The sequence below is a fragment of the Petromyzon marinus genome, chromosome 3 (assembly GCF_048934315.1).
Source record: "Petromyzon marinus isolate PM22_M1 ecotype Great Lakes invasive population chromosome 3, UKy_Petmar_22M1.pri1.0, whole genome shotgun sequence".
Lineage (NCBI taxonomy): Eukaryota > Metazoa > Chordata > Hyperoartia > Petromyzontiformes > Petromyzontidae > Petromyzon > Petromyzon marinus.
Window position 1 is genome coordinate 14,376,882 of NC_133669.1, and position 11,377 is coordinate 14,388,258.

General features: G+C 44.3%; 1 protein-coding gene across 3 annotated transcripts; it reads right to left on the reverse strand.

Moving 5' to 3' along the window:
* Nucleotides 1-176: 176 nt before the first annotated feature.
* EMC8 (ER membrane protein complex subunit 8) lies at nt 177-11,377 on the reverse strand. Of its 3 annotated transcripts, none has more exons than XM_032974965.2 (7): nt 11,206-11,377; nt 9,754-9,900; nt 8,589-8,798; nt 8,387-8,463; nt 4,990-5,059; nt 4,304-4,398; nt 177-3,839 (listed from the first exon to the last, which is right to left on the reverse strand). In XM_032974965.2, exons 2-7 carry the CDS (start codon nt 9,829-9,831, stop codon nt 3,686-3,688), a joined length of 684 nt encoding a protein of 227 aa, XP_032830856.1. In that variant the 5' UTR covers nt 9,832-9,900; nt 11,206-11,377; the 3' UTR covers nt 177-3,685. The 3 variants fall into 3 exon arrangements, with proteins under 3 accessions (XP_032830856.1, XP_032830866.1, XP_032830874.1); XM_032974975.2 differs by having other exon boundaries at nt 11,101-11,210; XM_032974983.2 differs by lacking the exon at nt 11,206-11,377 and adding an exon at nt 10,937-11,087.

Below are 11,377 nucleotides of genomic sequence, written 5' to 3' on the forward strand. Positions count from 1 at the left end.
AGTATTCCACTCCCACTAAAAGGGTCCCAGTTCAAATCCCATTAAGTCAACAAACAGCTCATCAAACCAAGGAAGGGAAATAATGAACATCGCTTCCTTTACTATTTTTGCCCCCCTTAGGGCATAACCAAATGCATCTTTCTGCGATGACACCCACACCATTTGCAGCCGACAAGTCAAAACAGATCAAGTTTATTAGTCTAGATTTGATTGAAGCAATTCACATACAGTAAGCCTTTCCAAACATTTGCAGAATAATATGGAATAGAAAATAACAATTTTTATTACCCTACACAGGACCTGTTGGTCAGGTGTGTTGGCATTCACCTGGAACACATCGACTAGATTTTGGCAGTGACACTATTTAACGTAGGGGTGGGAACCTTTCATTTAATGAGCATGTAGGAATTTCAACTACCTTTAGCAGGCCACACATTAACACACTTTGTCACTGCAAGAGACACTCATGTCACTCGAGAGACACTTCTTAGAAGTGAATGCGCATAAATTAGAAACTGTTGCTAGAACGAAAATATTCCCCTCTAGTACCCAATTAATGAGACGAGGATGCTTGCAGTGACATAAATATAATTTGAAGGCTATTTAGAAGTGGTAGGCCACATAGCCGCTGGCCATATGATATGAAGTTGTGGATCAGGTAGTATGTTCCACACCCCTGGTTTAATAAAGAGGGGTGGGGGCTGACTGATCGTGGTGCAGGGCAGGGGATATAGATGGCACTGCAACGTGTTGCTTAGTGCTCTGAATAAAAAAACTGTTTCTGTGGCTCAGCTGACACTGTATCCCAGGGGTGGGACACTCGATAGCTACCCTTTGCACGCCAAGGAGAAGATTAAATAACTTTAATCTGATTGCAATGTGCTTTTCGTTAGTAATCTACTCAATTCTTAAAAAAAAGTGGTTTATTGGAAAAAATAATGGATCGTAACTCGGTGCTAGGTATGTAGGGATATTCCTTCCTCAGGATTTCAAACACCTTTCATAATTCGGTGGTTATCCAATTAAATGATCTCTTATGAGTTCACATTCAGTTGCATGCATAACCGTTAGCAGCTTCAGGGTTTGTGAGCCAATTATAACATAGAAGTTAAAGAGATCTCATATGCATAATTTTATGCATGCATCGTAAGCATAAGAATCGATTTAAATCAATTAACCTATGTATCATTACATTCCTGCCAAGTATCAAACTCGTATTCTTGGCATGTCAAGTGCAACCCTTGGTGTTCCACCCCTTGGCTAATCCAACTCTCATCTGCTTTTGTTACGTGAACCATGTATAGTTATTCACATTGTGAACTTTTGATTTTATCAGTAAAAGTACAGAATAAGTATTTATTACATTCAAATTAAGTCCACTGGCTCCTATACTACGATAGGTGTAATAATGCATCCATTGAATTCAGCCAATGTGCTTAGGTTGGTGTGTTCAATGGGTTCACGTCACTGGTGTATCCACGAGAGGTGCATCCACTCGTGCTACCATTCAGGAAAATGTTAATAAAAGGAAAATATGATTGGATCAAAATCATGACCATTCATTGACTCACCGATTGGAGGTCGGGAATGAATCGTTGAATCTCTGAGTTTTCTATTTCAGGACGAAAGCCCCACAGTAACCTCCCCCAGGTTGCCGGGTGGAGAAAAGGTGGTGTCTGAGCAAGAAACACCCCTGCACCACCACTTAGATGAAGAGGGGTTGACGGATCATACTGAGATGGCGATAGAAAATGGCAAATGGATTGCAGTGAGTGTTCTCTCCGTGTGAAATTTCTCCAGGCACTACAATTTATTTGCTCACAAAAATACCTCAAAAAGAAAGCAGCAAATCACTCCTGCAGGAATTTGCTGAAGAGTCTTGAAACCTCTATGAGGTATCTGAGTTTAACATGAATAAAAACAGTGACATAACACGGTTGGCATTGGCCCTGTACAATGAATGAATGGGTCTGGGACCCCTTGCCAAATCTTTCCTCCTTTTCATAACCTGGCAACTGGGCACCTCAAGCTTGTGGGCCCTAGTGCAGTTGCACCAACCACGCATTCGATTAGCTAAGCAACTGAATAAAAGTATACAGGAAATGTCCCTCCAAAACGATTATCCAAGTCTTTTTTGAGATGAAAAACGTGAATGACCTCTCACTGGCTTAAATAAAACACATACACTAACTAAATCAAAGAAAACATCAAATTATCACCCAAGTTAGCACTAAATTATAAAACAATTCGATCAACCTAAAGATATTAATGACATAATAATCTGCCTAGATGACTGAGGTCCCTTGTAAAGATCTCAATTAAAACCACAATTAGGCACGTAAATATGCATTGATTAAAACTGATTATGTTGCTCATGATGCAAGGACCGAATCAAATTTGTGCATTGAATATTTACGCTTTATGCAATTTTTACGCAGTTGTATGCTCATGTACACTAAGGAGAAGCGATATTGAGACAGACAGAACAATGGAGTCAGATGGCAGAAATTAGTATGAAAAAGACAGAAGGGCACATACAGTACAAACAGGGCAGTGGCTAAAGAGAATTAACATTAATACAAAATAATCAACTCTTTGATCGACTCATAACCAAAATCGTGGCAGTTCAATTTACCAGAGGCAGCAACACATTACATGCCCAATCACAATCATCTTTATTGTCACCACTGTCAATGAGATTAGAACTGTTCAGTCTTTTGGACAGGCAGTTCCACCCAGGTTAGATGGCAAATGGTCACAATTTAACAAGGAGGGCTTTCGCGACCAATATCATCCATAATATAGGGTTTTTATGGTTAGATCGCGTAAATATAAATGTGTCGTTAAACCCGCCACCACCCGACAGCCAACTAGTAAGGTTTGTCACATAAACAGAACATGCCAATTCGTTACTAGTACAACACACCAGTGTGTTGGAGAATAAATTCACAAACCCACAACATTTGCTCCCCAACACACCGGTGTGCTGTGCTACCAACGAATTGGCATGTTCTGTTTCCGTGACAAACCTTACTAATAGGCTGTTTCGGGTGGTGGCGGGTTTAATAAGACATTTATATTTACACGCTCTAACAAAAAAATAACTATTATAGTCACAATTGTTCATGTCATCAAGCCAGTTTGGGATCCATCATGGACCAGGGATGAGGGGTCATCATGTCAGGACACTTCAGACCAGAGGCGTTGGTACCCTCCTGATGTGGGCCAGGTCATTCAGCATGTGACAATGTGTCAATTCCTAAAATAAAATCAATTCTTACTCTATAGCTACATGCACCGAATCATGCGTGTAACAAACAATAGTTTTTACAATTTGTGGATGTTGTATGTAATGGGTTCGTGTAATTCCTGCAGCCATACAAAGTGCTACATTTACCGCAAACATATGTTTTGAAAAGAATAACGGAGTCTTTAACGGCATCAGGACCACGATCGTGATGGGGAAAAAATTGTTAGATGCCTACAGGTTGTATCTTGTACAGTCAGCGGGAATGTAGGAAGAGGTGGTTGTGAGTGAGGTCAGATCAGTTCATGAAGAGTTCACGTTCAGGTTGTTGAAGGTCGAGTCAGGTCAGACCAACAACTGTCCAGTGTGGGTCAGGTTTGGGTTGATTAATTGGATTAGAGGAAGCGAAGGTTTAGGGACAAGTCAGGTTAGCTCTGGTCAGCAAGAGTCGAGGATGAGGCGGTTGAGTACTGGGTTTGCCCAGTCGAGGGTTGGGTTGTCCAGGTGGTTGTCAAAATCCATGAGCTGCACGTGCGCTCTCTGTATCAGCAGCCCCGACGCCACAGCCAGGCAATCGGGCTCCAGACACACGCTGTGTATGGAGAGCATGGTGATGGGGGGAGCACAGAGAGATGAGACACATTGAGTACAAATTAACGCAGGAGACAAAGGTGATACAGGAAGTAGGGGACATGGAGTGAAAAGAGAATAATCATGAAAACAATAGTATGCTTTGGTGCCCATAGGCAACAGTACAGCAAGTGTAATAATGCTGACGATCCATTTTTTTGCAAATATAGATGAGATGTGGGGCGTGGGAGGTAGGAAGTGGTATGTATGAGGTGAGAGCTGGGATTGTGAGACGTGTGAGGTGGAAGTTGATAGATATAACGTGAGATGTGGAATGTGGGACATGGGTCATATGATGTGCAATGTGGGAGGTGGCATGTGGGTTGTATGAAGTAGAAGCTGGGGCTATGAGATGTCCGAGGTGAGATGAATGAGATGCACAAATGGAATATGGGCAGTGTTGTAGAGCTGAGAGTTGTCACGCACAGGCCTGGCTGCTTGGTTTGCCACTGTCCACCCGAGTTGTTGTACACGTGCAGTGCCGACGTGGCACAGTCGCGGCTCATTCGACGATTTTCAATCTGCACACAAAGATATCGGTCATGACATCTATCAACTTTTAACTCATACAATATCACAAGCATACCGAAAGAACCAAAGAGTAAGCATACATACCCATGCACTGTAGGAATATACTGTATTGTACCTATACCGATTTATTAAACACTGAAGCAGGCAATGGCTTGCACAATTGTGCAAAATATCACATATTACGTGCATACTCGGCATGTTCAATTCCCAAGTTATTTTATGACTTAAATTCGACTCCCCAATTATTTTATTCATATTCATGATTTTGGGTCCTCATTCAAATAAATAACCTTTATATCTCATTTGTATCATCTTTGTCATCTCGTTGACGTTTTAGCTTTATTAAATGATGCTGTTAATGAGATGAATATCGCCTTAGGTTGACTCAGCCAAAACACAGTATCTGCTGTGGTGGGTTAACATATGCATTGCAGAAACAAAGATGGTCCTGTATATGCTGCTGGTCACATCATCCTGATCTTAAGAGATGCTCATTGACATAAAGCGAAATGGTAGGCTACTGTGAATGTAACTGTATGTGAGAGTATGAGCCTGTGTGTAAAAGAAAAAATTCCTCTCACCATGATTAAAACGGCATCACTATAATTCTCCGATATGAGGTCAGAGATTTTGTATGCGACCTGGTTAGGGCTGATATAGAGGCAGACAGGGAGAACAACAAATATACACACAGATGGATATTATTAGATTCCATTAATTACTGCGATTCAGGATCCCAATTCAATTTAAAGCTCAGTCCATCTGTTAACATTGTGATGGATGGTAATGCCTCTTGTGGCCGCAGGAGTGACAAACCTATTAGACACAGCATATATGATACAAAGAAGAAAAAATATTACACATGCTATTCGATGCATGTATCACAAACTAAGGAAAGATTCTGAGCGATGTATCGAGACATCAATCCACCAGTATTCGCAAATGAGGCTTGGGTGATAGTGATCGTGTTCTCACCTGCATATCTATATATAAAGGGAAATTTGTGAATGTGTGTCTGTTCGAAATGTTTAGCATACTTGCCGACATGCAACAAACTTGAAATTTTTGGCATGTGGGTAGCTTCTAGACCAGTGGTTCTTAACCTTGTTGGAGGTACCGAACCCCACCAGTTTCATATGCGCATTCACCGAACCCCTCTTTAGTGAAAAATAAAATGTGATTTTTTTTCAAATTCAAGACATAGATATGTTTTTTACTGGTACACAAAATGAGCCGTGCATGAACATTACCTTGTTTAAAGAATAAAACCAACACAATGCATAAACTCACAACAAATTACATACCTGGAAATCAATGTGACTTCTGCTGTTGCCTTTGAGAGATCAGTTCAGATATGCGTGGCTTCACCTTGGCAAGTGCCACTCTCATGTCATTTTCACAGCAAAGTCTGTTCCTTTTCTTCGTTTTTATGTCCAGCATCCTCGAAAAGGATTGCTCACAAAGATATGTTGTAACAAATGGTATAAAAAAATCCAGGGCTTTCTTAGCAATAACTGGATACTTGTTCATTTGTCGACACCAAAACGTTGAGAGCGTTGTTGTTCTGTAGAGTTGCTGTTGAACCTGGCTCTGCTGAATTTCAATGATTTGTCGAGGAATTCATCATTGACATCTGCTGTTTCAACAGCAAACGTGAACGGCTGTCTCACCCATGCTGGATATGACTCTCTTGTAGGGAAATATCCGTCGAGAGACTTTGCAAGCTCATCTAAGTGTGTGGCAATTGTTTGCTTCAGTTCCGTGGATACAGAAATATCTCCGATTCCAGACACATCTTCGATCTTACTTGCACAGTCGTCCAGAAGCGGGAAGTTTGCGAAGTTATTGTTCTCTGTTCGTCGTTTCCATGACGGTAGCTTTTTTTGAAAAGCCTTCAGGTGTTCTTCCGCTTCCATGATATTGACTCCACCACCCTGCATCTGCTGATTGAGATGATTGAGAGCTGCGAATATATCAGCCATGTACGCTAAAATGAGAATGAACTCAGGATTTTTGAAGCAATCTGCATGGCAGTGTTGGTGCTCTTGCAAAAACAGGGCTAATTCCACACGCATGGCAAAAGCACGATTCAGCACCTGTCCCCGGGATAACCACCGAATATTAGAATGGAGCAGAAGTACCTCAAATTCAGAGCCCATTTCTTTACACAGCTCACTGAAGATGCGGTGCCTCAGAGCACTTTTTCGCACATAGTTCACACATTCCACCACAGTTTTTAATACTTCTGCCATTTTTGGAGGTAAGGTTTTTGTTGCCAACGCATGCCTGTGCAGAATACAATGCTTCACAATGATGTGTGGTGCATCGGCCTTTACTAGCGCACCAAAACCAGACTTTCTTCCCAGCATGACTGGAGCTCCGTCCGTACAAACTGCAGAAACCATATCCCATGAAAGATTGTTGTCTCTGAAGAAGTCATCCACAAGCTTCTTCACATCGGCTGCCTTCGTTGTTGTAAGAGGCTTACAAAATAAAAACTCTTCTTTTATCATGTCTTTCACATAGCGTACAAAAACAGCAAGCTGGCTTAGATCAGAAACGTCTGTGGTTTCGTCGAGTTGAAGGCTGAATTTTGCCGGGCTTGAAATCAGATCCGCGACTACTTGAGCCAAGATGTCTTTACTCATGTCTTCTATTCTGTCACTGACGGTGTCATTTGAAAGGGGAATTTGGGATAATTTACCTTCGGCCGCTGTTCCGAGTATCAGATTCGCCATATTTAATGCAGCTGGTTTCACAAGTGTTTCACCAATGGTGTGTGGCTTGCCCTGCTTTGCGATCAGGTAAGCAACTTCGTACGATGCTGTCAGGATCGGTTTGTTAACAGGTACAAATCCAAGAGCAGGCAGAGTGGCCCTTTCATCGAATCTGGCTCTCTTCACCCTGAATTCAGCAAGTGTTGTGTTCTTGTATTCCCCGTCTCCATGCAGCTTCAAGAAGTGTTCCTTTAGTTTTGCCGGTGCAAGACTAGAGTTGCTCAACTTGGCGTTGCAAATCATGCAGATAGGACGCTCACTCCCATCACGTTCCGTGATACATGAGAATCCATGTTGTACATATTCGTCCGACCACTTTCTTCTTTTGCCCGACATAGTTAGTATGGATAAAATATTAAAGAAATCACACGACGTACGACAACAACAGTCACACGTTGACTACTGAGTATGCACTAAATTCCCCGCAGCGCTGATTGGCCAAGCAGTGTAGCATGATCATCTGCAGCCAGTGATGGCCAAGCGGGCCGTGTGTGTCATCACAAATTTACACAATAATTCAAGTGTGTCCGGACCTCCGTGGCGGGGGCTCTGCCGAACCCCTGAGATCGACTCACCGAACCCCTGGGGTTCGATCGAACCCAGGTTAAGAACCACTGTTCTAGACTGTACACAATGCAAAAAGTATAAAAATAGACATTTGTATTTTTTTTGGGGGGGGGGCGCAATAATGGATATATCTTGCACGGCAAGTGAGCAGTGACGTCACGTGTGATGTCACCCGCATGCGGCAGCGTCACGCAGTGTGCCTGCTGACGTCACGCATCCCCCCCCACCCTCCGCGTAGGCCGTGTATTAATCCAAGACAAGAATCCAAGTCCCGGGCGAAGCCGGGTAGTAAAGCTCGTAGATTTATAAATTGGTGACACCTTCAAATACAGTGCAGCACTAATGCATAACGTACAGCCCTTTTGTTCATCCACTTCTGAACCAGAGCTGCCTCTCGCTGTCTGGATCGTGGTGGTTATTTACAAACTTCGGTCATGGGGGTGAGTGCGGCTTGGTGAAAAGGTGACCCGGGGCTGTCCAGGATGAGTTCAGATGTCAATGGCCACTGATGTTAGCAATGGCTGGGAATCAAAACTCAGTTGGGTTCAAAGCACAATAAACAAACCACTGCAACACCGCTACCCTATCTATTGCATAGAATATCAACCTCAGAGCTGAGCTGGGGGGTTCTCACCTGACGTCGGTGCAGCTCTCGTTAGCTTGGTAGTAACCAGCGATTACAAGATCTTTCTCTTTGGCCCACATGTCCAACTGTGAACCAAAATAAAAAAAAATCAACATCAGCAACATCCCCAAGTGAGGTCTTCAACACCACCATCACCTCAATGTTTTAATCACCACCATTTCCATTGCCGATGGAAAAACAGAGCCCTCACCTGGGCAAAGGCCACCTCAAGCATGGGAGCGAGAGGCAGCGCCAGGTGAAACAGCGGCACGCAGTCCGTGAGCAGCACGCGTCGACTCCCGGCCAGGCCACCTCCACCACCATCGCCAGAGCCTCCTCCGGCTTCACTCCCCCGCCTACCGCTCCCCCGACCTGGATTCTGCTCAGCCAGCAGCAGCCCACTGATGGCGCGCGACGGGTACTGTGACCACACAGACACATGCCACTCAATTTGATTCAAGAGTTAATTCATTTTTATTTAGTTTGTACATATAATACTTTCTCTCGATTGTAGTCTCGTTTGCTCCGTTAGTCTAAATGACATATTCGCAAAAGATGCGTAAATTAACATTATTGCATTATTTGATGCCTGCATCTTAAGTGTAATAACTAACTGTAATATAGAATCGATTAATTGTTACTGGCTTTGGGTATGCGCAGGAGCTGTTTGCAAGTTCTTATTAAGGCCTGCAGAGCACATGAGGGAATGGTATGTAAAACACCACTTGTTAAAGAATTAATTCACCACCCGTGGTTCAGCGTTTCCAGCTCACACGCTGTGCATTTGGAACCACACAGCAAGACTATTCTAAACCATCATAACGTTTTCCTCTCTTTTAAATAACTTTAAAAGCATCTTGGAAATGGTCACTACAAAGCACTAACATTGCAAGCATAATATTTCAGACATAATTTAGTGTTAGGAAACTATTTGCATATGACAGAGTAGTACTGGATATTCTAAAGGTGACCATATCTGGCATATGAAGGCTTTTGAAGTGGCCCCCCAAGCAATAGCTCAGCAATAGATATGGCTTGCTGATAAATAAATAGAAACATTAATGAGAAGAAAGAGATAGAGGTGAGAGAACTGTAGACAAGAGATGGAGTTTAATGAGATGAGTGAAATAAACAACCTTCAGATGAGAGACCTGGAGTTAAGAGGTAAAAATTGGTAGTCAGATTTTTACTATACACTGGAATGTTTGACAAATGACATCACGTGGCCTGTCAGAACATGCTTATCATGAAAATACTTGAAGAAACCTGTAAGTACGGTAGTAGTAAAATATGAACATAATTAATCGGCATAGCATCTCCCTGTAGAAAATTTTCAGAAAATGTTGGCCAGAGTGAAAAGTGTGGAGATTATTCACCTTGGCGGCATGAAGGATCATTTTGCTGTATGCTTGCACAGAAATCTCAACCTCCGCTTCACCAATGTTGTTCTGCATTTTCCCGTTTGCGTAATTAACTTAACATTTAAAAAGTTGAGTTTTAGTGAAATGTCCGTTCTGTCTTGTCTGGAGAATGATAAACACAAAGTCATATCAGGTCAATAAAGACAAGTCAATATAATTATGTACACACACCACACACATCCATGCAGTGACAAGTACACAAACTTGCATACCGTGTGTAAAATACATGCACAAACATTCTCCCTAACACATATATACACTCGAATGTGTAAAAAAACCCCACAAAGATAGTCAGCTTAACCTTAGAGCTTGTGCAAGCGCTATGAATTCACACATATGCAAAGATCCACTGTAAATCCTGAACATACTTTGGGGTGGAGGGGGGGTACTGTTAAGGGAGCACCTATGAAGGCCAGAACGACGTACGAGGGGGGTTGGTGTGGCCAGGACTACACCCGGCCAAGTTGACCTCGGGGAGGGCCAAGACTGGTTCAGATATTCATCGCTGGTGTCGGCCGTGCCGCGCCCGTTAATCCCCACATCTCTCCGGCCAAATAGAGAGGCTGCTTTGCTCACGCGGTGTGGCTGGACATGCGGGCTACATGACCCAGCCAACGGAGCCTCGTTTTGTCAGATGTCTCTGCGAGCTCCTCACACGATGCAAGCAACCCAGGAGGGATCGTGGGTCAGGCTATAACGCGGTCACTCACGCACACATCGTCTCTCTTATAAAGGTGTATAACTCCAGTATAGCGTTTAATAGACCATACCCGCTCACTTACGCAACCCCCTCATACAGTCACTCTCTCAACTCGATGCTGTGTCGCTAAGCTTCTACGGCACCACGAGGGGGGTGGTTGATATGCAAACTATGCTCGGCCGCCTTTTGAGGCTGAGTAGACCTTGGGGAGACCCAGGACCGGTTCAGATAAATTGTCACTTAGCGTTGGCCGTTATCGGGGCATCGAACTCTGGTTACCGGGTTCGTCGTGAAGCGAGCTCGCTGCTACAACTACCGCTCACCTCGCACAGTCTCTCACACCCTCACAAACTCTCAACCCTCGCACTCGCCCACAGGTAACAAAGATCCCCCGTGTAGCCTTCACAGACTGATGGGGCAAGTGTTGTTAGCGAGCACCTGTAAAGGCCGGCACGGTACAAGAGGGCGTGGGTGGCCAGCACCACGCCCGACCGCCTTTGTCTCCCCAGCGGCGATGTTTTACTACACACACCGCACCAGGTGACTCATTTGAGGCTGAGTCGAGCTCGCCCACGGGACACTCCACCCTCACGCCGTCTCACCTCACACAATCTCTCGCAGTCTCACGGAGTAACCCTCACACCCAGTCGCACTCCCTCACGCTGTCGCACGTTCACGGTATGACCCTCTGACACAGTCTCTCTCACCCTCCCTCAGCCCCTCCTCCGCCTTCTCTTCCTCCAAGCAGCACCGGGGGAAGGTGTCGACCCGCGGCCTCCTCCTCCACAGCTCCGCGTGCACACGCGCGGCCCCGGCTCTCCCGGCGCCCGCGAGCTCCACGCGGCGGCCATGTTGGGTGGGGGGAGCGCCCCGCCCGCG

Excerpts from the sequence above, each read along its gene's own strand:
- EMC8 (XM_032974965.2), bottom strand. The coding sequence starts at position 9,831 with ATGCAGAACAACATTGGTGAAGCGGAGGTTGAGATTTCTGTGCAAGCA. Across the intron at positions 8,464-8,588 it reads TTGAGGTGGCCTTTGCCCAG|TTGGACATGTGGGCCAAAGA; the intron begins GTGAGGGCTCTG and ends TTTGGTTCACAG. Across the intron at positions 3,840-4,303 it reads CAAACCAAGCAGCCAGGCCT|CGTGTGTCTGGAGCCCGATT; the intron begins GTGCGTGACAAC and ends CTCCATACACAG.